General features: G+C 36.2%; 1 protein-coding gene across 2 annotated transcripts in view; it reads left to right on the top strand.

Moving 5' to 3' along the window:
• ADGRA1 (adhesion G protein-coupled receptor A1) overlaps positions 1-27,634 on the top strand; it is a 255,796-nt gene that overhangs the window by 115,567 nt on the left and 112,595 nt on the right. The window contains exons 7-10 of one of the 2 annotated variants that reach the window (XM_054163535.1): positions 7,017-7,230; positions 19,093-19,257; positions 22,615-22,813; positions 24,124-24,273. In XM_054163535.1, the coding sequence (XP_054019510.1) occupies positions 7,017-7,230; positions 19,093-19,257; positions 22,615-22,813; positions 24,124-24,273 (728 nt within the window). Of the gene's footprint in view, positions 1-7,016; positions 7,231-19,092; positions 19,258-22,614; positions 22,814-24,106; positions 24,274-27,634 lie in introns of those variants that run through there. The other variant, XM_054163533.1, reaches the window with a different exon arrangement.

Genomic DNA, 27,634 nt, shown 5'->3' on the forward strand with positions numbered 1-27,634 from the left:
TGCAGACAAAGATGAGCTAAATAAATTTGTCATGCCTGGACTTGCCATCGACCTGCTGAGTATTGACTGGGACCTTTATGACTGGGATTTACTAAAAGTGACTAGATATGAATTGTGCTGCTCCCACTCAGCCTTCCTTAGTTTCTACACAGGTGTAACTTTAATTAAATTTGTGGAGTTACAGAGTCCAAGTGTTTCTCAGTGAGGCTGTTGTCCAATATCATGATGGTAGGTTTTCTTGATATAACAGCACTGAATTTAATCTTCTATTTTGTAGAGATGAAGTATATTTATGAGGTTAGCTAACCTGGATAACTGAAGCACCAGTAGCAGTGGACTGTGACAGCCTGGGCTCACCATACTTCTAACTCAGGATAAATCCTAGGATTGCTATTTCTGCTCAGATCCCTGCAGCAGCATCTGTGTTCTTATCAGTGCCTCAGTCTGTGAACTCTGCTATGCTTGCTCATGAGACATACACCCTTTCTCTCTCTCTCTCTCTTTTTTTTCTCTCGGCTTTGATGGCTTTCCAAAAGTTGGCAGGATTAAAACACAGTGCAAAATGGGTAACTGAAAAGAGCATACTGTCTGAAGCATTTTCAGTGTAGCACTTGGTATTACAAAATCAACCGAAACCTGTGATTTAATTGTGAGATACTGTGAGAAAGTACATCTACTTTATGTTCCTGTCCACAAAGCATGGATGATAGTGAAAGAGCCTGATAATATGGTATGGCATATACCTTGCCTTGCCAGCATTATGAATTTGATGGAAATAAGAAGCTATTATGCAAACAGAAACAGAACACTCACTCTGTAGTGAGTGGTAAATGAATATGATGCTAAGCTTTCTTATCCCAAGCCTAAAAGAGATATCTTATTTTGATATGTTTAATACATGTTGGCATTTGTATTTTCTTGATATTATGTTAATATTTGAGCCAGACAAAGCTTCGTTGAAGCTTGGCTCCAGTTCTGTATTCATTCTTGACTTCCTTGGCATATGGCACTCTCTGTAGCCTTCTGCACCAAACCTTTTGTTATTGTCAGCAAATTAGTATTGGTGTACTGGCACCTCCCCTTGGCAGAACTGTCCTTCAGAGCAATTTAGATCACTCTCTTTTCTTTAATTCCATTCAGCAAATATCAACAGATATAATTTGCTGTGTCAGCAATTCAGATCTTTAATGTTTTCAATTTGTTTTTCCTCATTTTCTTCTGTCCTTTTTATTGAACGAGTTCCTGTACTTTGTCCTCACTTCCAGCTTCCCCCTACTGTGCTTCTATGCACATTTGTTTCCTACTGAGTTAGTATACAAATATTAGAGCTCTAACTCACACTTTAGTCAGCAGGATGTACTGCACTCTGTAGGCACACTCAGTTCAAATAAGCCCATTGGCAATACAATAAATCAAGTGATTAACAGGGAGCAAAGTGCCAACCTCTTGCTTTTTCTGTCCAGAAGCTTGTGGTGCACTGTAGTAAACTGAATTTTCTACCAAAAGACTGATGTCAGTGGTGTATCCTAAGACATGAACACTTTTAACCTGCACTGATGTGTGAGCAGCCTGGAGAAACCTGTGGATTTTCCTATTCCTGGCTCGGTAAAAGTTGATAATACCAGGTAAGGCTAGTTTCTGAGGGTTAAAAAATGTGTGATAGAAAAGTAGTTTATGTTAAACTGAACACAGAAATATGGTAGTGTAGTAACCACATTAAGTACTATATACTTAGTAGCTGTTTAGCTGTATAGAGCTGCCCCAGTTACAGGCTTTGCAGTAGAAAATGCAACAAACATGGCTGGAGGTAGGATGTACTTTCATTTATTTTCTCCAGTCATGTTTGCATGTGCTGTTCATGTTGGCCAACAACCGTCCAATTTTCTGTGGCATTCAGACAAATCTGTAGCATGCCCCAACTTCTATGCTTACAGATTTGCTTTTGATCATTCATGCAGAAAACAGTAGTGCCCATTCCTTAGAAGTGTATGCATTCTACATGTCATCATATTGTATTTAAAATGCAGCTAAAATACAGGTTAGAAATGCATTTGATGTTGTTGGGTTTTTTTACAAGCATTTGTATTCTGTGTATGTCAAGTGAGAGCAGTATTTCCTCCACATTCTTCTCCTATTCATCTTTTATAACAAACAAGAAGGCCAAAATTAGATAGAAAATTGAAGTGTTTTTAAAATCTCAAGAACTGAATTGTAAGGAAAAGATGAAGTATCTAATGTGTGTGTGAGATTAATTGTTTTACAAAGATATTAAGGGCATAAGCATGGGAACATTTCCTTAGAGTGTCAGTGCACATTGCTGTATTTCTCTTCTAGCTAATGGTTATTAAAATTAATTTCTATTTAATTTTTCAACTTTATGTACATCTTGGGGAACTGCATTCATTAAAATGTGCAGGCATATACTTCCTGTGGGAGGGCTCTTTAATGGTATTCTAATTCAGTGGTACTTGTGTAACCTGATTCCACCTCCATATGTCTATGTCCTCAGTATTCTAGTCTAGAGCTAATCCAAAATACAAGACTGGGTCACATAAAGAATCTGGCCTTCAGTCAACAAAACCCTTTTCTGCTGAGAAGTGAAAGATAAAGATGTAATTACTGTAATAACAGGTTAGACCTTTAAATTCATGCTGCAATCAGTGATTCCTGTGGTGCTCTGCTGCAATCATGGTTTAGTGCTGACTGGAGAGACAAGACAGGTAAAGACTGTAAAACACTCCAGCAGCTCTGAATCTAAATGCCTATAGGAAACTCACACTTCTCATTTGCAGGTGGTGTTTCTGGCTTTAAACCTGAGGGCAACAGAGTGGATTGTCTTGGAAGGAGAGTCTTGAAATATTTTTCATGTGTGTAAAAATTAAATAAAATTAATTAAATAAACCTCCCAATGATAGCCCCTCCACTCCCAGGATAAAATGGTAAACTATTAATTATTTTTAATTCTTATGAGGCTGCTTTATCTACCACACACTCACACACTTACATATACGAGCATCAGAGATGACAGGTATTTATGTGGTCTTTAGTTAAGTACATAATCAATGAAAATTTTTATTGTGAAGGGATGTGCTTGCCAGAGCTGTTATATTTTAAGTGCTGTCAAATCAATGCCAAAATAATTCCAAACACTGTTAGAGTTTCTTACTTCTTACTTAACTCTCAAAGTCAAGCTTGAAAACGTGTGTACAGCATTAGTAAATACTTTTATTTTACTCTGGATTTGAAGGATTGTTGGATTATGGATTTAAAATAAGTATTTCCAGCTGATGATGATGGAACTGTACAATCATTTTACAAGGATTCAGGATAAAGGGTATTGGCCCTAATCCTAAAAATTGTACTGATGCAGTTAATCCTTACAGCTTTGAGCTGTGTCACTGAAATCAACTGGAACTTTTGCATGAGCAGTAGTTGCAGAACCAGCCTCAGTCATTTAAATCATGATTATTTCTGGAAAACAACTGAAGGTTATTTCTGTTAATAATTTTGTGTGGACATCATAGAGATTAAAAGCAGATGTTTTGCACAAGTTAGAAAGACATCCTAGCCTAATGGTAAACCAAAGGTATGTTTCATTCACTTTGCTTCTTTGTTGCATATAGAACAAGGATTTGCAAAAGAAAAGAGAATGAGTGAGTTGTTGATACGACTGATGTCAGTCAAGGTGCCATTTTCTTCTTCTTTGATATGCTGCAGTAAAAAAGGTTTCATTTACTCCTGATTATTAATTGACAAAATCTGTACAGATACTTAATTCCCATTCCATTTCTGCATTGGGTAGTTCCCAAGGTTGAGCAGCAGAGGTGGTAATGGGAGAGCCTTAGAAATCAATTGTAAAGGCAGAGATAAATTCAAAGTGATAGCATTGCACTACAGCCATATGCCAGGCAAGTTACTTAGCCTGACTTAAGAAATATTGGTAGTACAGTTCACACTATTTCATAGCCTCATGACATAGTGTACCACTCACTGCATGACAAAGAACTTTTGACAAAATGCAATATCCTTAATTTAAAATTGCTGTATTAATTAGAAATATATCTGTGAATGTGATATATTGCTTTTTAATTTTTCTGGAGTCAATTTTCATAATCATTCCATTTATGGCTAAATTTCTGCACCATAACTTTTCCTTGTGTTTCATAACTGACTTCATAATGCAACACAATTTTTATTCTTTAGTAAAAGCCCCTAATATAAATGTCTGAGACCAAGCCTGCAGTTGTTATAGATGAGATATTAGTTTACTTTCTGTTCTTTTACTTGGAAGCCAAAGATCATATAAAAATACTAGTTAGGTTTCAAGGAATTTTTAGTAATGCATTTATGCCCACAAATAATAGGCATGGTCAGAAGATCATACAATCATAGAATAGTTTGAGTTGGAATAAATCTTAAGGATCATCTAGTTTCAGCCCTCTGCCATAGACAGGGACATGTTCAAATAGAGCAGATTGTTCAAAGGCTGGTCCTGTCTGACCTTGAACACTTCCAGGAATGGGTCATCTACAGCCTCTCAGGGCAATCTATTCCTGTGCCTCACCACCCTCATGGTGAAGATGTTCTTCCTTACATCTAATACAAATCTAACCTCTTTCAGTGTAAAGCCACGATCCCTTGTTCTGTCACTACATGCCCTTGTAAAAAGTCCCTCTCCAGCTTTCTTGTAGACCTCCTTTAAGTACTGGAAGGATGCTATGATGTTTCCGCAGAGCCTTCTCCTCTCTGAACTGAATAATCCCAACTCTCTCAGCCTGTCTTCATAAGAGAGGTGTTCCAGCCCTTGATCATCTTTTGTGGTCCTTCTCTGGACTGGCTACAAGAGGTCCATGACTTTCTTATGCAGAGCTGAACATACGATGTAGATAAAGTACAGAATGTATACACAAGTAAGAAAGGATTTCTGAAGTCACAGGAGAGAGCAGCTTAATCCTCTGTGTGCTTCTCCTAGACAGCAATTTCACATATTCACTCATGTACAAACTGCATATTATGCTGGCCAGAGTTCTTACTCTGTGAAAGAAAGTAGAAGTGATCCCTCTCACTGTTTATTCAAAGCAGATGGTGAACATATAATTTAACGTTTAAATTCCCCTGTAGTATTGAGGGCCCAAAGCTAGTTTTATAATCAGCTTTTCACAATTTGAGTATTCCAAAGACAACATCTGAATGACATAAAGATGCATGTTAGGATGGGATGCTGGGTAAGGAGAGGCACAAACATTATTGGTTGTCCACAAATCTTAGCAACGGTAGAACCAGTGATTATGGCTTGCAATCTGCTTAGGTGTGGTTAGGTTTATCTGTATTTATTATGAACAGTGGAGGATTTTGAAGAGCAAGTTTGAGGATGATGAAATGTTGAGCACCGAAATGGAGAAGAATAATGTTCAAGTGCTTGCCAGAAAAATAGATGCTTGAGATAATTACTAGCAGTGCAGATGTGGAAAAGCAACCTTTCAAATCGCAACCCTTGTGGTATAGATGGACATTAATGATGAGTGACCTTTAAATGAAAGACAGAATAAAAATAAGGCATATCTACATTAAAAACCCTCTTTCCTCATCAAGGCAGATGGATTTCCATGGTGCAAGGCTGTAGGCATTTTCTCAGAGATTATATTGCAGTAGTGAAGAGTTAAAGTGACCCAGACTTAGTTCATTGTTTTGGCATTGTGGGCTGAGGTGAAAAAGTTGCATTTTAGGAGCCGTTATGCAGGGTGTTCATTACCATTGGAACTGTGTGTGATCATAACAAAGTATCAGAGGTAGTAATTTTCTTCTCCTGCCTCAGAAAAAAAAAATAAATATATATTTTCCTGTATTCCTTATTCTCTTATAGAAGATGGTCCTCTTTCTTTAGATTAATAGCCTCTATTTCAATTACTTTTCCTAAAATTCTCTTTTCCAATGTTCTGCTACTGATTTAAAGAAACAGAATTAATCTGATAATGTATAGACTTTTTTTTTACAGAAGTGGTGTTAAGATCGTGTCAGGATCTAGAAAACAAGTAGTGTCTAGGGATTCAGTCATTACGGAGATTGTAGGATTGAAGGATGGAGCCTTTAATCAGCATCACGTCTATCAAATTAGCAGGCTTTTAGCAGGGCTAAAAAATCATATGCCTTCCAGATTTACAATGCTCTATATTTCTAAATTATGTGATTATGGCAGCTGTGTTTTGTAATATTCTACCTAGAGTATGCAATATTCCCATTATTGGAGTATTTTTGGGGGGAAGGAGAGATAAAATTAATTTTGAAAATATTGTGAAATGTACTCCACTATTAAAAGGAACTATTTAGATAAATATTTAATGTTGGGGAACCCTTCTAGAGAGTAAAGGTGACTCGTGGAAGAGGCAGAAGGAGCAGAAATGAAAAATCATAGGGACGTTTGAACTTTAGGGAAAAGTTTAACTTTTGTTATTAGCCTTATTATTACCCAAACAGAAGGCATATGAGACAGTTTAGGCTCTCGAGAGCGAATAAATTTCATCTGGACCACAGTGGTAATTTTATCCACTGGCAGCGAAGTGGTCTTATAAATGTTAGCTGTACCTATATTGATAGCTGCATTTATTTTTAAATTGAAAGACTGATTTTTTTTTTTTTTAAATTCCCCCCCTCCCACCCCGTATACCTCTGTAGTAAAGCATTCTGCATTGAGAATGAGATTGAGCAGGAGCATCTCAAAAGATCTCTTGCAGCTTCTGCCATTTGGTAAACTATTCTGTTGAAACCCATTTTCTACAGCTGCTCTACAATTTTCTGGGCTCGTACCAATGAGAGAAATGTGAACTGCAGAACTGACAAGATGATCAGATTTAAGTGGGTAGTTTGGGGCACTTTTTTATATGAGTGCTTTAAAGGGAAGATCTAAGAATCTCGTATTGTATGCAGCTTGGTCACTGTACAATATTCTTAAAAGAGAAATTAATTTTAACTTCTTTTTTCTTCCCCTCCCCCATATTTTTGTTTTATTTTCCCTGCAGCTGGACCTCTGGAACTTCCTCTTTTTGAGCTGATCCCATCACAGAGACAAGTGGTTTTTCATGGAGACCGCTTGCCATTTCAGTGTACTGCAACATACGTTGACAATACTACCCAAGTCCATTGGTACCACGCTGGTCGCCTGATCGAAACAGATGAAGAGCGTGGCGTATTTGTGGAGGATAGCATCATTCACGACTGCTGCTTAATTACACGGTAACCTCTACCTCCTGTAACAGTCAGAGCTGTAGGCAAGTTGAACAGATTCAACACTTGGAGTAAACCTCATTAAAACATGCATCAGGAGTTACTGGAAGCAATTCAATTGCATACTTGAATCTGAACACACAGGTAGAGAGTTTTCATGGCTTTGAACATCTGTGGTTCCAAATCTTACTTCTTTTGTCTAAGTGTCCAGATTTGAGCAATGAGTCCAGAGAAGGGCAACGAAGTTGGTGAGGGGTTTGGAACACAAGCCCTATGAGGAAAGGCTGAGGGAGCTGGGGTTGCTTAGCCTGGAGAAGAGGAGACTCAGAGGTGACCTTATTGCTCTCTACAACTACCTGAAGGGAGGTTGTAGACAGACAGATGATGGTCTCTTCTTCCAGGCAGCCAGTACCAGAACAAGAGGACACAGTCTCAGGCTGCGCCAGGGGAGATTTAGGTTGGATGTTAGGAAGAAGTTCTACACAGAGAGAGTGATTGCCCATTGGAATGGGCTGCCTAGAGAGGTGGTGGAGTTACCGTCATTGGAGGTTTTCAGGAGGAGACTTGATGGGGTGCTTGGTGCCATGGGTTAGTTGTTTATGTGGGTTGGATTGGTTGATGGGTTGGACACGATGATCTTGAAGGTCTCTTCCAACCTGGTTTATTCTATTCTATTCTAACTATAGATTTTAAAGAAAATTTCTTACACAGTAAAACAAGAAGAAACTGAACTTAGAATAGCTTCTGTAGCCAAACTGCTTCTTGATATCATTTACAAGTCTGTGAAGAGCTATTAATTTAAAAGTCTTGGATTAATCTTTTTAGGTTCCAGTGTACTGGATCCTGTATTCCTTAGTTAGGTAACCTCATATTTGTTTCTTGTGAAAACTATTTCTCAGCCTTTTATGAGTTTTAATATCTGACTGAGATTCACAGAAATTTTTGCTGACATGAAAAATGCAAGAGAAATGAAGTAGAGCAGGTTTTCATAAAAGAGTTAAAAACTATTATTTGGCAATGGCCATATCATTCCAGTTTTGCTTCAGTTTTCCAATTCAAATCTCATTTAATAAATTAGTATAAATTTCTATGGAATTTTTTGTTTGTTTTCCTCATAGGTATTGGCTTGTCACTGAAAGCTGCTAAGCTGTTACACGCATCCTTTTGTCCTCTGCCAGTTTTCATCACCGATAAAAAAAAAAGAGTGTTTCTGTGTCTATGTTCTGTCTTTCTCTTTGTAGAAGATGGAGTGAAAATAGCTATGCTAATTAGCTCTGGATCATCATTAACAGCTTTTCACTCAACCAGTTTCTATTAATATAATTGACCTGAAATGCTTCTTGAGCTATCAAATGAAAGTTATGAAGGGAGTCAAATTAATTCCTCTCCACTGGGGTCTTTCAGCTTTATTGATTTTAATTTCATCTGCTCACTGATTATTTGACCCCTTTTGAGCCCCATGGATCTAGAGGTGTAAATCTGACCTATTCTTGCAGCTACTGACTTTCTTCTAATACCAATGTGTATGGATAGAGCAAATAGATGCTTACATTATTAGACCAATTAGTATGGTAGTGCCAAGTGTATGAGCTATTATAGAACTGCCAAGTCACTTAATTAAAGCATATTCTTCTTATTTCCATGATAGCAAAATTAAAAGACATGCTGTTAATCACCCCATATTTTTCAACTGAATAGTATTTTGCACTATATGAACAATTTGTGCAGCACACTAATACACTGAAATAAATTGTCCACTAAGATTTTCAAAATAGCTGTCCTGCTTAAAAACTACATTAGAAAACTACTGAATTTCATCTTATATTGCTTAATATTTGCCAGACTATAAAATAAAAAACATTGTCTACCATAGCAATATTTTATTGAGGATGGGTGATCTGCTACCTACCTCATTTACTGTGCCATTAAATAGGTGACCTTGATGCTCATGTTGCATGTAAATACATCATCGAATTTGCTGTTACACACTGGAAAAATACTTTTGAGTTATCCAACTTCTATTCAAAATGAGACAAAGTATCTTTTAAATTAAACTCCAATTCTTTAAACAGATATTTAAAAGTGTATAACATTTTAATTGCTGATTTGAGTTGTATGTTTCACTTCATGATATAGTAGGACATCAACACTGCATTTACTGTACATCATGATTCTTACTGGGCCTAAATTGCTAATATTGAAGGAGTCACGCTTTGCCTTTATCAAGGGGCTGAATAAAAGTCAACTTACTTGGCACTTATGCTTTTGAAATTAGCTTTTAAAAACTATGCTATTTTGAGCACAAGGAGGAACTTCTCTACTATAAGGGTCACAGACCACTGGAACAGGCTACTGCTGTTGAAGATGATAAAACATTGGCCATTGTAAAAACTGTCTTCAGCATGTCTAGAATTTTAATCCCATCATGATGACCATGTATTCTGTAACTACATTAATATCTTTATTATTGCATGTTAATATGCAATAGCTATATAGCATATTGCTAATGTAATATGCTTGTTACATGCTATTGCACAGTAGTTTGTGATAGTTCTTAAGGCTAAATCACAGTGGCATAAGTAATTCTGAAACACCAGAAAGACTATGTCTCCCTGAGGTTTTCATATGCTAAATATAGGATTTGGAGTAAAAATAAAGGTAATTTAAAATATAAACATTTGGTCAGTGTGCCCCTTTCTTAAAGGCACAGCGTCAAACGGTCACAGTACTTAAGTGTCATGTTTTACCCTCCTGCTCCTGCTCTTTACAGCAAATGTCCACTGTCTGTGGCTTTCTGTGACTGCATTAAGGGAGAGGCTTTGGCTTGTGCTTCTTAGCAATTTAAAATTTCTGAAGCTAGTTTTGAACAAAGAGGTGCAGTCTTGTTCCAAAGACTGCTTATTCAAACATTTTTAGATGCTTATTTTATTGGCTAGATCCTGATATTTCTGGACATGAATTTACAACACAAATAGCATACTAAACCCTTCTGTTTTATTAACTGGCACTGTAGGAGGATAAAATATCTAAATGCACATTTTTTTGTCTCCTATGATAAAGCAGAATAAACTAAAATAAATGTTTTTGTTACAATAATTAAACAAAAGTTTTGAACTGTATTCCTGCCTGTGACATTTTTCTTGGCAGCAAGTATTCCCTTACAGGAGATCTTGAGAAGGTGCTTTCAATTCTGCTGCGAGCTCACATTTACCATTTCTTGCCAATGATAATAATATTTGATTTTGCTCATGTTGAATTTTCTGTCATTATGCCTGTGTATAGATGTCGTAGTCATACAAGAAAATGTAAATGTGATGTGGAACTAATTTCCTATCATCTGTGAATGTATCTATCTGAAATATTTGCTTGTGTTTCCATGAAGACAGCGCCTAGTTTCTTAAGCCTGGAATATTAGATTATCAGTTTGATCACAATAAGTGGCAGTGAAACAATCCATTTCCCTGAAGTCACACAGAAGGCATAGTATGTGTGATTGTCTGCAGCACGGCATCTTCCTTAACTTCCCTACTGTTCCTTTGCAGTGTTTGGAGAGGCTAGCAGGACAGCTGATAGAATACAAAACCAGAAACAGGAAAGTATCTTTTATGTTCTGGGCCCCTCAGTTTAGGAAGGATGTTGACTTGCTGGAACGAGTCCAGAGAAGAGCAACAAAGTTGGTGAGGCGTTTGGAACACAAGCCCTACGAGGAGAGGCTGAGGGAGCTGGGGTTGCTTAGCCTGGAGAAGAGGAGACTCAGGGGTGACCTTATTACTCTCTACAACTACCTGAAGGGAGGTTGTAGACAGACGGATGTTGGTCTCTTCTCCCAGGCGGCCAGTACCAGGACAAGAAGACACAGTCTCAGGCTGCGCCAGGGGAGGTTCAGGCTGGATGTTAGGAAAAAGTTCTATACAGAAAGAGTGATTGCCCATTGGAACGGGCTGCCTGGGGAGGTGGTGGAGTCGCCATCATTGGAGGTTTTCAGGAGAAGACCTGATGGGGTGCTTGGTGCCATGGGTTAGTTGTTTAGGTGGTGTTGGATTGGTTGATGGGTTGGATGCGATGATCTTGAAGGTCTCTTCCAACCTGGTTTATTCTATGTATGTATGAACCAAGCAACTCCACAGTAATAGAGAGACTTTAGTTCTCAGGAAGTTTATTATTTAACACACAGACTATAATGATGATTTTAAAGTTGTCTCAGTTCTATTCTGTAAATACTTGTGTAGAGTGCTTAACAGGGCTTATGCCTCTAACAGCTGCAGTGGCTGTCCTGGGACCGTTACAGAGCGCAAGTGCTCCTTCTGAAAACATTAAACTGCAGAACGCTAAGAACTCACAACAAGAAGCTCTACAGCTGGAGAAACAGGACATGCTCCCAACTAAACCTAGGACAGCAGGTGATAGTATCAGAAGTGGTTTTCAGATGTAATTTTTGTTAAGCTATGTAGATTGATTTGTTACTGGAAATACAGACTGTTTGGTCTTTAAGGTGATCCCCCACAAACACCGTTTTTCTCTTAAATTCTCTCCCAAGTATTTCAGAGTCTTCTAAATACACAGGTTTGTTTGGGGGGAAGAGTTAAAAAGAAAAGGTAAACTAAGCCGTGGAATCTAGGTTAATTGAAAGCATCTATGGCTTTTGACAACAGCCAATACCAATATTGAATGGTCTACAGTAAATAATAACAGAAATAGAATTTTAGAATAGAACAGAATTAAACAGGTTTGAAAGACCTTTGAGATCATCCATCCAGTATCTTCCTAAACACCTCTTCTCCAGGCTAAGCAATCCCAGCTCCCTCAGCCTCTCCTCATAGGACTTGTGCTCCAAACCCCTCCCCAGCTTTGTTGCCCTTCTCTGGACATGTTCCAGCAACTCAACATCTTTCCTAAACTGAGGGGCCCAAAGCTGGGCACAGTACTCAAAGTGTGGCCTAACCAGTGCTGAGTAGAGGGGGAGGATGACCTCCCTGCTCCTGCTGGCCACACTGTTCCTGATGCAGGCCAGGATGCCACTGGCTTTCTTGGCCACCTGGGCACACTTGGAGGTTAAAAGAATGTGGAACTACAGCTAAACCTGCAGGTGTAACAAGGATGGGGGCAATGGTAAGACAACTGATTGAAAATTGTATAATTTAATGTCTATGCTAATTTATGAAAGCTACTTTTAGAGGTACATTTCTGCTGTAATAGAGAAGAAACTGGTGAGGGGGGCAAGAAGAAATGTTGTGAATTAATTTTTTTTAATCACCATTTGAAGGGGGGGTTTTGAGACCAGTTAATAATTTTTGAAATTTCTACTGTAGCTATTAGTAAAGAATTTAGAATTTGGTTGAGGCAGTTTCACTAAAAGAATAAAGGTTGTGTAAGTTACGAGTATTGAAAAGAAAATGAAGTCCAGGAGTAGACAGGTGGGATTGTTAAAAGTTTGACATCCAGGGAGGCATTTTGCATAAGAAAATACTAAACAATTCCAAAATTTCAGGGAGAATGGCAGAAATTTTCTGTGCATTTTTGTGTGGAAAGGATCCGTATGTCCCCTGAACAGTTAATGACAAGTATACATCTGGAAAAGATAAGCAAGCGCTAGTGGGTTGGACTGATACTAGGTTGAGAACAGTCTGAAAATAGTGTAGCACCAGTGAGTGTGCTGCTAGATTAGATACACAAAGTTCAGATATGTGCCAAATCATAGCAAAATACTGGAGATTCACTCTACACAAGAACAGAAGGGGGGAAAATGAAGCATTAGAACAGCTCCAAGGAATCCGATTCATAAATGCAGAACTACCTACAGTCTCTTTGTGTTCTGCTGCATGAGTGTTTGGAGCTGAGCAGCTGAGGGTCGTACTGAGAAGCCCAGGGAAATCAGCAGAAATTGCATAGTGCTGATATTCTGTTGGTTCACCCAATTGACTCTGTTTGACCCTTAGTTGTCAAGCAGTTAGGAAAGAAATGAAGCAAAATAACCATTTAAATTGTAAATCAATGTTTCTATATTGTTTTGAGATTACTTTAAACCCTGTAGTCAATGGTCTACAGCTTACTTCAGGCACTGCAGGCAGCAAAGGACTAGTGGCATGTACCTTTACCAGAAGTGTTCTCATATATTCCACAGGAAGGTAATACTTAGAAACATTGCTGAGTATTATAAAATGTCATTACCTGAGATTAAGAAAATCTTCATGTGAATTAATTTGGCAGATTCATTAAACTTTGGCCTTTTCCCTGAAAAATCTTTCAATTATCTGAATAAAACTCAATGACAGTTTTACTACTAATCAGTTTGGGGAATAATTAGAACTATAACCTGTGGAAAAGTATGCTAATGCTATGAGAAGCAAAAGCAGCAATGGTGATACCCTCTACTGTTGAAGGAATGTATCGTTACGCAAGAACTGTGCTGTGTCATAGTAAAATGCAGACTTGATTTGAAATGATTGAGAAATAGGTATTTTCACAGGAAATACATGTAATTATTTTTGGCTGATAGAATTAAAAAAAAAAAAGAAAAATAGTAAGTAAGAACTTTAAAAGTGTTGTTGGTTTGGTTTTTTGGTGGGTGTTTTTTTGTTTTTGAAGATGGTTTGCTCAATTCTCTCTCTGCCCATTTCCTGCAGCTATATATAGGTCCGGCCACATCAGTAAAAATAAAAGCTAACTTTAATATTAGGAATAAAAATGTGTTCTTTCCCCCAACAAGGGGGAATCAATAGAGTTTGACTTTGAATTTTTAGGGACAGAATGTGGCTCTTCAAATTGTTGCAGCTATATAACCAAGGACATGCTGCACTGCAGCAGCAGTTTGCATTGAATGTCTGAGGATTAGCTTTATTAAAGTTACCTTACAGTGGTGTTGACAGGAATAATTATACCTTTTCTCTCAGTCCAACCAGTAGTTTATAACCTTGCACATTAGTTGTGGTTATCAGAGGAGCTCTGATTTCTGACTTTCAGTTGTTCATGGTACTTTGATAGAATGACTCATGGCCGTTAGAAAATGAAGTTTAACCTGTTGGTTAATTCATTTAACCAACTCCTCTATATACTGGAGAAAAAATAGAGATTGTTTCTGGATTTCATATGCAGGAGGCTGCTGTCTTACTTTTTCAGATCTTCCCAAATTTCTTGCTGATCAGCAAATAAAAAAGATCAGTATTTTAGCCCTAATGTGGAATTACTTTATTTGTTAACTAATTTCTATGTTTTTACCATCACCACTGACTAGAGAGGGTGGGAAATTCTGTCAGTGTGCCTTTGACAAGTAATTTAAAGTTGTAAATTTAATGTAGCAATGATTTTGTTGTCTTTTGTGTGTTATTTTAGAGGTTTTTCTGAAAGTTTATTGGGGTTTTTTGCTGGTCCCAGTAGCACATAATCGAATCCTCATAACTGTTGTAAGTAGGTTAACAATTCTGAGACATCTGGGAAATATTTCATGTTAAAAGCTTTTCATGTAATTTTGGCTATTGGTCTGATTGTTATAGTGTTATTTTTGTCTAAGAGCTCCTGCTAGTGTACAGAACACAGGAGTTATGCTAATGAAATAAAGGTACCTCTGAATATAATATTGCAGCACATAGACTACTTAAGGGCAGATGAGAGACATACAGAAGGTGTAGCATTATTTCCCAGGAAGACTGCAGTCGTATACATCCTACAGTCAAGCAGTTTGCTGGTAGAACAACAATAAACACATATGACTATCCTCAGCTTTCACCAACTGACAAAGTAGCTCAGTGGTAGACAACTGATTCATTAAGTAGTTTGAATAAGCCCTGGCGCAGGTGTACTCTCTTCAGACAGCATTACAGCACTGTGCTGTTACAGACCTGCCAAATCCCTGAAGGTTTCTCCAGCAAGAGAAAGCTTTGAGTGCTCTAGAGCCGTTGATACCTCTGTTTCCCCCCTCCTCACTTAATATTCTCAGCTAGCGAGACTGGCATGTGTTGACTGTAGGACTGTAGGAGTAAGACGATAAATGCAAATATCTTTATGCACACCTTTCAATGCAGCACAGTAACTTATTGTCTGCCTGACAAGCTCGATGAGAAAGAAAAGATCATAAAACAAACCAAACCTGTGTTGTATGTTGTAGAGCTATTTAGATTTCTGACTTAAATTGTGAAGATGATTCAGTAAAGTTGGTCTGATGTTATTAGTACTTATTTTCTGAGTTTTAAGAAACAAATTGATGGCATATAAATGTAGATCACAAGTTCTTTGACTTCCACCGATAGAAATAGTTCACTACTGGGCAAATGTTTACATAGCAAATGGATAATATTATCCTATGACAATATTTTTTGAACATTTGCATTTCAGCTGAAGTAATTTGAGTTGTAAAAGGAAAAAAGGAACATGATTTGCTAACTGAAAATGAGTATTTTCTCTCATCTTGGGAGTAGATTGTGGATTTCTTTTATGTCAGTATATTGCCATTTAATAAAGCTTCTTTACATTGGCATCTCTTAAGAAAAATCCAACTGTTGTCATGGTGCTAACATACTGATGTGAGCAAATTAGCTAGTAAGTAAACAATAGTAAAAATATGTTACAGCACATTAAATTTCTTGGGTGGCTACAGATGGCATTAAATGTTAAGTTAGGCTTTGGTCTTGTATTCAATCAGAAGAAACATAAAACTGTGTATTGAATTTGCTATGTGTTTGTCAAATTGATTATAGCTGAATACATTTGCTGGACATCTAACAAAAATTGGTACCAACTTCAGTCTTTAATCTTCCTTTTTTCTTTCTGTTGCCTGGACACAAGCTTTCTTTAAAGGCCATCCACCTTCTAATGCTGTTTCTTTCATGGATAAATAAGTAATTTTGTCAGAGAGATCAGACTAGCAATTTAAGTTTAGTTAAAGTGCCTAGACTTACACATTCTTTCCTGATTTTCTATGTTTTAACCTTATATCCCCCATGAAAGGCTGTATTCCAAACAGCACTGTATTCTGGAGGACAACACTAATTTTTTTAATTCTGTGTCAGTATTGATAATTCAAGGTGGTGTGGGTTGAATGCAGGTTGTGCAGGCCTTTTGCCTGAACAGTTGAAAAGCGTTTGCTATTTACCCGTCTGAAGAAGAATATGAGGAAACCTGAATGTTACCTATGTTTGAGTAGTTAAATTTATTTTTTTCCAGGAAGAGAAGCTGGTTCTTCTCAAGTATTTTAGGAACTCAAGTTAGATTTTAAAATATTTCCTGTGAAAAGCCAATCAAAATACGGTGTTAAAGGCTCCTCTTTAATTGCTGTTCTTCTTCCTGGCATGCAAATGACTGCTGGGGCATACAATAAATGCCACTAAGGTATTCTTTAGGACGTGGTTGAGTAACTTTGCATAATGAGACCTACTTCTGATTGTCTTGTTAGTTATGCATAGCTGTAGCAATGCAAAACTATGCATCAAATAGAAATCTATTGTCACAGTTTACTTGATTACATGAGTATGGCTTCTGCCTGTATTATGTTTCCTTTCTTTGTAATGACAAATGACACAGGCTTCTAGAGAATATTAGAACTTTTTTGTGCAATTGCAGCAGCCACCCATTTTAATTAATTTTTCAATATGTCACTCATCACATTTGAAAAGGAATCCTACCATGCATGAAATTTACCAGTACAAAAAAGAAATGTGTATTCCCTTTCTTTAAATATTTGTTTTGAGAAGGCCACTGTAATTTAACAACAACAAAGCCAAAACCCAAACAACAACAAACAGATAAGAGCTTACTAGTCCTCCTTAAGTTCTCATCAGGCAGCAATTTTCATATTCAGCTTACTTTGACACTATTTCATGGACTTCTGACTTTGTTTTAGGTATGTCAAAAAATTTCCACAAAAGTAGAAACTGTCACAGCCTTCAGAAATGGGATGCAATTGCTAATGTAGACAGAGCTCTTCCTCACTTGCATTCTGTTATTAGGAAAGGAACATTGTAGAGGCAAGATTGTTTAATTTGTGGCCTGGTCTTTATTAGCGTCTGTGAGATAGGAATATCAAGAAAAGTGTACAGCAAAGGTGCTATCCTCTCTTAATTCCATGGTGCTTTTATCAAGCTCCTAAAACAGAGAGTCCTGCCACCTTCTTAGGTCAGAAGACCGTAACTTTTATCAAAACTTGTTTCCATGGCCAAGATCAAGAAGCCCTTCCTCCTAAAGGTAAGAAAAATGGGAACCTCTAGCCATGCTACTGTAACAGCGCCAAGACTTAAAGTACTAGAAAACTCCCCTTCCCTTTTGGTCTGCCAGGACTCTGAAGTCACCAAGGATTTTAAGTGTGGAAAATGTTAAAGAATCTAATTGACTGCTCCTGTTGAGATTTTTTTATTTTATTTTTTTTTTAATCCAGTCCCCCAAATTCTCCAGGGGTATAAGATCAATTTATCATTTGTCATATCCAGATGGTAAGTAAATGAACAGTTTCACCACTGGGCTTGCTATCCAAAATATTCCTAGAGGAATATAGCTAAACGCATCAGTTACAGTGGCCAGATGGCAATTCAGGAGACAATTCCATGTTCTAATCATTATACAGCTTCTTCCATATTGCATAAACCTATTCTGGCTTGTTTTAGTTCACCATATGAAGAAAGGGCCTTAGAAGATTGTAAGTGTGAATGTGAGGATTTGCTCATAATTTTAGAAAGTTGAACCACTGCTCAAGTATTGCATTTCTACAAGAAGTAATACTGATGTATCAGTAAATGTGAAACTGGCAGACTATCTAATATCAGATCTGTTTAGCGGCAGATAAATTTGCATTGGAACACATTTCAGCAATTTGAATAAATGGAAAATGAACCTTATTTATTTATTTAGCTCAATATTGATTGCCTGTAAAACTGAAAATATGCTTAAGTATTGTATTAACCTTAAGTCACCATGGTTCCCAGTCTTATCAGATTTGTATTGTTAACAATGGTTATTTTATAGGAAGTGTATCAAAAGGTCCACATCTATTGTGTATTATATTCACTTGGGAAATCTCCAGGTCTTGACACCACAGGTGAATGTTGCCTGTTGTTTCAGAGAAAAAGAGATTTTGTGGGTAATTCTTTTTATAAGCTCTGGGAATATATTCTTTCTAAGCTGTCTATAAAGATGATGTAAAATTGTTGTGACATGGAAAAGAAGATTTAATTTTAAAATTGTTATCAGCTGGCTAATTTCACTTCACTATTTCAACCTGAATGTAAAAAGATGCATTAAGAATTAGCTAAGAGACTGCTGTTGGGTTTGCTCATCTGAGGCTTCTTAAGAGTACAGTCGCTTATTCTGACATGAAAATATTCTGCTGTTCCACCTGAGAATGGCTAGCAATTCTTTTTCTATATAAGAAATACCAGAATTTTCTTTAATTTTGCTATCATTTTGCTTTCATTAGGAAAGTGGCTTTCAAAGTCAATAGCTATTCTAGAAAACTTTTCCTGTGACATGACAGAAGCAGCAGATCCTGCTTTGGAAATGCCCTGAGAACTGCAATTGCAGCTGGAAGGAAGCGTTCTCTGTGGATTGGTTGCATTGTTGACTTGAAATTTATGATTTTCAAGGGTTTGGTTAAGCAACAAACCAAACATTTTACAGTATTTAGGGAAAGGAGAATGGGCATTGATACATAATTGACATTCTTTCATGAAGTTTTATAATCTGTGTTACAGCCTGTTACAATTTGGTCAGCTCAAATCAGTGCTGCTAAAATCCTGATACCAAATCACTCAAATATTGTCTATCCTTACAATAACACAGAGCAAAACCTGGTTTTGTATTTTCATAGATAATCTCTGAAGATAAATTATTGTCAGAAAACAATCTCTATATAATTGAGTGTATACAATAAATAATCTTTTATTTTTATAGTGAGCTTATCCTATCCAGTATTGACATTGATGCAACTGGAGATTGGGAATGTCTAGTCAACAATTCCTATGGAAATAGCACTAAAAAAGTAGAAATTGTGGTACTTGAAACAGCTGCACCCTACTGCCCTGCAGAAAGAGTTATTAACAACAAGGGAGATTTCAGGTATGATTTTCTGGTTTTGGAGTGTGTTTCATGTATCAATATAGATATGGACCATATTCGTGCTTACATGATACCTCAGTGTCATTTATGGAGATGTCACTTGTTTTCATTTTAATGTAACATAGTAGGAAAGAGGAAAAATTTATTGATTTTTATGAGAAATGGCAGCTAGTGGTTTGTGAAAGTCAGAAAATCTTCTAATTCCTTACTGTGAGATTGCGGAAAGTTTCAAAAGATATAGGCTCTACAGCAAAATGAGGGAGTGTTGAAAATTGCTCTTGATCTATTCTAAAATACAGAATATGAGAACACTGCATTAAAGCTTTAGAAGATAAATCTTCAGTACTTTTCTAATTTGTTTCAGTTCTCCTGGTTCGTTCAGCTGAGATTAGAGGTAACAACGTGAAACTACTAGTAAAATATTTCACTGAAGTGAATAAAAATAGCAAGTAAAACTGTTTGGTAACTGTTTAGTAACATAGATCGTTTGAGGTGAGCTTAAGGGCGCACTCAGTTCCATCAACATATCTCATAATTAGAAAATACATCTGTCTTAATCTCTGAATCTTAGAGTCTGATCATTTTTGTTGAATAAACATAATTCTTGTTTCATTGTTATGTTTATCTACATATACCGGTGGTTTTTCTATCAATACCCTTAAACTCAAGAAAAAGTTAAGGATTCTGTGGAACTTGCTATTGTTTTCAGCTAGATTTAAAATACTTCAATAGGATGCATAAAGCTCTTAAACAATATATAATTACCTTCTTGATATTAACACTGATTCGTGATAGCATTCCCGTTGAGGAATCAAGAAAGTAATTTGGTACAAAGTGAGTTATGACAAACATGCATCTTGAACGGTTAATGAAAGGTAAAGTATATGAGAGGTAGCTTCTCCTAAATGCTAGAACTTTATGAAAGATTCATCATTTTCAAGTTACCTTTAAGGGTTTTTTTTTAAAGGCCTTTGACTACTATTTCTGCGTTAGAATAAAAATAGAATAATTAATTAGAAAGAAGTGGAGAAACTGACTCACATAATCTGTTTTCCCTTTGCTATAAAGATATTTTACTAAATGTTAACCTCTGTTACAGTAACTATACTACATTTGCTAGACTTGTATTTCTATCCCTATTTAATACATATATATGTATTGAAGTTAATTAGACATCTTTGATCATAAAAGCTGCCATTGTGTTTTCTAATACTAGACAAGCTTAAATGTGTTCTAATTAGATCATTTAAAAGACACATACTTCCTATCAGGTAATACCTACTGAATCTTTTTGCTAACAGCTTCTGTTAGTTGGAGTTCTTGCCCCCAAAATGACATCCTTTTCTTCAGAAATAAATATTTATAAATGCTACAGACTGCACAAACTAACACCACGGGCTTTTTTTTGTCATTTTATATAAATCAAAGGAACAGGAGTGCACATTCTCTCCCTATTGATCCTCTTTCTAGGAATACATATGAATTTATTTTTAAAATTTATCTCAAAAGGCTGCTGAGTCCACAGGTTCTTTGGCCTTTGAGGGAATGAATTTAAAATTATAGAGAATTTGTCAGACTCAAACTCAGCATTAGGTTTATCCTCAGAGATGCAGCTATCACGCCAGTAATTTTTCTTACAAAGATCTTTGAAGTTTTGGTAATATGGCAAGTATGTAAGTAGAAAGAGTTGGACCATAAATCAAAGCTAGGAAAAATAGTTCCTTTATTAGGGGAAAAAAAGAAAGGGGAAAAATCAACTCTTAGGTAGCTGTGGTTCTTTCATTTGACTAGCCTAGGCAGTGTTTATCATTGCACGAATGTAGTAAGAAATATGTATTGTAGATCAGAATGAACAGACCTTATTTACTATTTTTTTTTTTTTTTTTTCTTTCATGGCCCTGTTTTGTTTATTTTTTTGCTTATTTTGTTGTTTGTCTGTTTCTTTTCCAACTCTCTCTAAGATCATCCCGAAACGCAAATGATAATGCTATGTCCTACATTCCTATTCAGAAAGGCCAGATTTTGCTACCTGTGCTAATATTAGTTTCAGAATTATCATTTTAGTTTTTTACCTTTCAGATAAGATGCTACTCAGTGTGTCCCAATTGCATTAATGCAGATGTTTTGCTAAAATAATATTTCATCCCAGAGGCAAAAGGAGAACATACTGCTGTCCAAAATTGATTTTTTTGTGAAGCTCCTTTTTATGGTCCGTTTTGTATCAACTGTTTTTATATCACAAAATTAATTGTCTCAGTGACAGCTATGACATAAAAAAAGTATTTTTCTTTTTGCCCTTTATTTGTTTGAAATAAAGAACCCTTAACATAGCCTCAAACCCATCAATATGTCATGTAACAATATCCAAATGGAGCTACACTGTATAACTAAGAGGGGCTAATATGTATATTTGAGCAAAACTTGATTGCCAGTAGGTAGCTTCACTGGCAAGCAGAGAATTTTTATGATTGATTGGCTTAATTCATTACATCAATGCAATTGAACAACCATATCCTCTCCAGACATGCTGACTTGCTAATGATATGTTTCTGCTTTTCTTTGATTGCTCCCAATTACCTGATCCTTCTATGTCCATACATAACAATGGATTACAAGAAGGAACAGATCCCAGTTGTGCCATCCTAGAGAGTACAGATGGGCCAAAAGAAAAAATAAAATTGTGTAATAGATCCATGAACTAAAAAAAATTCTTGCTGCTCCTGATTTACAATTCATTTTCAAAGAGTCTTTTGCAATCACACTGAATAAATCATGTTTTTTATTATTAGAAATAAAGTTATTATAACCTAAGTAGTTATTTTTTGAGGGCTACCTCCTTCCTCCTCCATAAGATATAATCTCTGCTGAGGTCTTGTTCATTGGTTTCTGATACATTCAGAGATTTTTGCTTTTCAGGACTTGATGGCAGAGAGGGCTTAGCAGTGTTGGGTCAAAATGCAAAGCAAAGATTGTCAGGTACATTTTAAGCATTTACCTTTTACGGCATTTAGTAATAGGGCTTGGATTTTTTTGCTTTGTGGATTTACTACTCTACTTTTTGCAGTTTGCAAAGATAAATGCAGGGGAAATACCATCCTTTTTTTTTTTTTTTTTCTCTTAACACCAAACATCTTTCTGGAATTAATGTAGAATTAATATCTAATCAGCCAGACCTGAACTTTTATAATTTTAACATATTCCAAGGAAATAAAGTAATTCATTACAGAGCATAATGAGATAAAATTTAAAATAATGGGGTTTTCTCCCTCATCTATTCTGTATATTGTTGCCATATTGTAAGTTGTCTTTAAATAAGGAGTTTCACGTTGTAATTTTTTATTGCAATTTTGTTCCTAGATGGCCTAAAACTTTGGCTGGAATAACTGCTTATCATCCCTGTCTCCGATATTCATTTAACTCCTTTGCCTTTCACAATGGTGCAGAAGAATCTAAGGCATGGCGTAAATGTAATCGAACTGGGCGCTGGGATGAAGAAAACTATTCTCAATGTCCTTATTCACAGGAAGTAACTCAAGTTCTTCATGCTTTTAGTCAGGTAATGCCATGAAATTCAGGACTTCCCTTTTTATCTGTGGTGCCATGAGTTTGGAATACCTAGACTTCTAACAAAATGTTTTACTTGAAAGACAAAGTATTTGTTTGGTAATTGAAGTCATGAAAGGAAGAAGTGCACAGAATTTATTGCCTTTATTTTTTTTTACCCCCTCTATGGTCTAGGTGACCATTAGAAACATTGACAAGCCTTAATGGCTTCACTTCAGTTTCTTCTTTCTCTTCCCTTCATGCATTTTTACCTGAAAGACATTAATTTCTTTTGAAGTCCCATATCAGAGTTTTGTCAGCTGAAGTGCCTTTCCTCATGGCCATTGTCCATACTGTATTAATAAGAGTTGTGGAATTAAAGCCTACTTTAGAATGTTATTTTGATATGTTCTACAAAAGCAGTACTTAAATGGTTTCTTATGGATTACACACACAAAAGAGAGAAGGAGAGGAAAAAAAAAGTAAATGTGTATAAATAAATGGGGAAAAAAAGGAGAGCATAACAGGGAACAGTATGGAGGATGACAAACCTGTAACTGCCTTGCTGGCTTACCTAAATTTCAGTTTCCATGAGCATATCTTCTTAATCAGTAGTGCTAGATAACATGACAAGAAGTTTGTTTTTAGATATGTTTATACTTAAACATAAATAATTATTATATTAAGAAGACAAGTGCATTTACAGGATAAGAAAATAATTAGAAAGGTGTCTAGAACCCTGTCCATTCTCCTGTAAGCAAGGAGGTTATGCCAGGTTTCTCAGGGTATTAACCACTCTGGTCTTTAAAACCTCTGAGGATGGAGGCTGCACAACCTCTGGTTGTAACCTGTTCAAATGCCTGACTATCCTCATGGCAGAAAAGATTTACTTCATAACCAGTCCAAACTCCTCTTCTTTCAACTTGCTAGCATTGTCACTTCTTCTCCCACTGTGCGCTGCTCTATATATGAACCATCACTTGTTTTTGTCATGATGATCTAAAGATACGGGCAAAGCCAGGTTAGTAGCTTGGTGTCATCTTACATAAACCTGTAGCTGCAGTCTAGAAAAAGTAGACAGAAACCTACAAAATTTTTTGTCCCGTTGTAGTGTTTTCAAATAACAGTAATGAAATCTAAGACCCAATCTTGATGATAACATTCATATGCCCCTGAAATTTATGTGCATGGTACTACTGATGCATATCATATAAATGCATGTGAAATTATAGCAAGCATTACACGGATGGATGTCATCTGCAGTTTTAAAAGAGAATGAAGCTACCTGATGTATTGCACCTAACAGTTCTGATATATTTTCAGATGCACATCAATTTGACAACCGTGCTTGAATTTTCCCGCCAGCTGATGGCCTACACAAGAGGTGCTTCCCGCTTTGCAGATAAAATGGATGTAATATATTTGGCTTACATAATGGAAAAGTTAATTGTCTTCGTGGATGAAGTTGAAGATGTAAGATATCTTCTCTATACTGTAAAAGTAGTATCACTTAGAAGCCTTCACACATGGCCCTGTTCTTAATATATGCAGGCATGTGCTAAAGAGTAGCTTCTAAAATTGATTGATGGTGTTCTGATTGCAAATGTTCAACACATACTGTGATATGGTATTTTTAGGCCAAAAAGGACAACTAAGCTGTCTTATCTGACTGATAAAGATGTTGCTGCTTAGGAATAAAAATGCCTTTTCAATAAACTGCTTCTTTAATTCTCATTCTAATTTCTAGCATGTCTAACATGTTAGAATGAACTCAAGGTGCCTCTCTATCTGGCCACTGGAATTACACATGCTTTGTTCACTTTCTTCCATTTCATGGGGAGGTTTTCACTGAGTTTTAAAAGCATGTATCACTTCATGTGAAGAGAAAATCATGTGTCTTTAAGTGCAACTTCCTACAGAATATTTTAGCAGAGTGTATGGCATTTTTACAAGGAAATCTAATAAGAGACATATGCAAACTCTTTGGGAAAAAGAGTTTTTTATAGAGGACAGCAATATTTGTCATAGTTTTTACTGTTAATTTTCTGAGTAACTGCTTGGATAAAGATTTCATAACCTGTAATTTTGTACAAATGATAGCTATAGTTAAAATATTTGGGGGTTTGAGGTTTTGGCAATGTTTGTTCCATTCTGGCTCTGGGGATTGTAACAGTTACCATTTTAGTGCCAATCTGAGAAAGCCTCCAACTTCAACTTCATCATTATATGCCAGACTTAGAGTGCTCTCCAAGAATTGTGTTTCAAAGCTATGACTGTGTTTCAGCTTAAAATTCAGATAAGATCTTACTGCTTTCTGACAAAACAAAAATTTACCATTCAAAGGAAACAGTTGGATTTACCATAATACCTCTGTTTTTCTAGCAGCTGATGCATTATCCATTAAAACTAAACACCATCCTAATCTTCTTACTGATTTCTTCTACCTTTTAAACTGGTTTCGGTTTCTTGGTTTTGGTAGCAGAACATCTGTATCTCCACCACTTATCTCTACATCTCTTTGTAATAACTTATTGTTTTCGTAATTTGAAGTATTTAATCTAATTTGTCTCTGTTTCCTTCTGTCTTAAACTGTGTATTTTTTTTTTTGTCTCAAGTTCACTAAGTAGGTTCCTCATTCACTAAGCTCTTCAATAACACCTCTTTCTTAGCTCTCACTCAGATGGTACAAAAATACATGTGAAGTTAAAAGTGTCAGCAGTTACACATGTGAGGCTGCACCAGTGTAATTATAAATAGGATTGAATTTTATTTAATACAGAGCAACATATGAGCAAAGGTATATTATTATGGAATTGACTAGCAGCTGAAATTACAGTTAAATAAAATAATTAGAAATTAATCACAAAATCACAGAGTGGTAGGGGTTGGAAGTGACCTCTGGAGGTCATCTACTCCAGGTTTAAAAGGATTTTTTTTTTAAATGTATTTAAATTTTTTATTTTAAGTATCAGTACAATCCAAACCTTGATAAATATTTTTTTTTAAGTTTTTGACTTCCAAATAATTTTACAAAAGTAATATAAAAACATTTCAAATGTAGTTAATCCTTCAATGTTTTGTGTTGGACCATTAGAATGAAAATACCTACACAGAGGTTTTCTATGATTTATCAAAATAATAGAAAAAACATTTTAGTGAAGTAGTGCAGAATCACTGAATGCCAGGTAGGAAGGGACCCTAAGGAGGGTCCAACCTTTCTAGGTAATAGTATCATTTAAGTGAGATGGCCCAGCACTCTGTCAAGTTGTGTCTTAGAACTGTCCAACACAGGGGAATCCACTACTTCCCTTGGAAGATTAGAATAGAATAAACCAGGCTGGAAGAGACCTTCAAGGTCATCGTGTCCAACCTATCGTCCAACACCACCCAACCAACTAAACCATGCAACCAAGCACCCTGTCAGGTCTCCTCCTGAACACCTCCAGTGATGGTGACTCATTATTCCAATATCTAACTTGTTCTCATTGTGAAAAATTTTCCTCTGGAGCACAGTTTTTGTACATTGTCTCTGGGGAGTGCCTCTCCCAGTTATCACAGGATTATTCATTTCCACATAAGTTAGTGATATGTTGACCCATCTGGTGGTCCATCTCTCTAATGACAGCTTCGTCAGCTGTGCTAGGATGCATTTGCAATGTACTGTAATTTTTGCAAGAATTATGTACATGTGTTAGCCTAAATATTTTTTTTCTGCCATGACTTTACTCTTCATTAACACACTTAATTATGATATAAATTACATCCTTTTCTTATTTCTCTCCTTGCGTGTATTTGTAGACTATCATTCTACCTTCAGTAGATCGCTGCTTAGCTGATTAGTGTATGCTTTGTTTCTCATAAATCACTCCAATCTCTTAGTGCATCTTTTTATTATTCATTGTATCAATAAATCTGCCTATCACATTCTCAAAAGCCCTCTAGCATTATATAGTAATTATGCTCTTAAAAATATGTGAAGTAGTTCAAGAAGTCACATAAAGTTTCACATATAGTCTCATTATTTCTGCCCCTTGCAGTGCATGACAAATTTATGTATTTTTAGATTGAAAATGCAGAAATAGCTAATTTCATAACCTCAGTCATTCTTTATACCTTTTTCACCATTGCTGAGTTTCTTCTTCCCATCCCACTGCATTATCTGTGTATTTGTCTTATTTTTCTCTTTCTATTAGTTTGACATTTTAGCCTCTTGAACTTTTCTTTTAGCTATATTTCTCTGTCAGTTTTCTCTTCTAAATACCTTTTTACACAGGTTCACTTGTGACAACCTTGTATATTTTTGGCATATCTTTAGCTTACTAATGGTAATGTGCTAGAATTAATTTTGAAATGTCACTCAAATTAAATTTTAAAATTTTAAAAAGTAAATACTTCCACTTGAACTTGACAAATATTCACAGTGATATTTATTCTTTCTAAATGTAATATACTGCTAAAAAATTGAAACACATAGTCATATTTACTGATACCTGCAAAATGTCACCTCACAATACAAAGATTTATTGCTTTGGGTTAGCCATAGGAATGAATGAAAACATTCAAAATTATAAGCCCACGCTTTCTGTGTAGCCAATGAGATGGTAAAGGTCTGTATCAGCACCTGAGTTATAGTTCAAATTTGTGGTTTGTTGTTTGTTGCTTTCCCCCCCCTCCCCCCAGAGGTCCTTTGATTAAATATGAAGCTGTTCTTTAGAGAGAACAGTCAATTTTAATTTATGTAAGAAAGAGAGTGAAGAATTCTGGGATTCTGTTTATTGCCCAGTGAGAGCCTCGATCTTTGTGGTGTATCTGGAATACAAACTTTAAAATTAAG

Source organism: Dryobates pubescens, chromosome 8, assembly GCF_014839835.1.
Source record: "Dryobates pubescens isolate bDryPub1 chromosome 8, bDryPub1.pri, whole genome shotgun sequence".
Lineage (NCBI taxonomy): Eukaryota > Metazoa > Chordata > Aves > Piciformes > Picidae > Dryobates > Dryobates pubescens.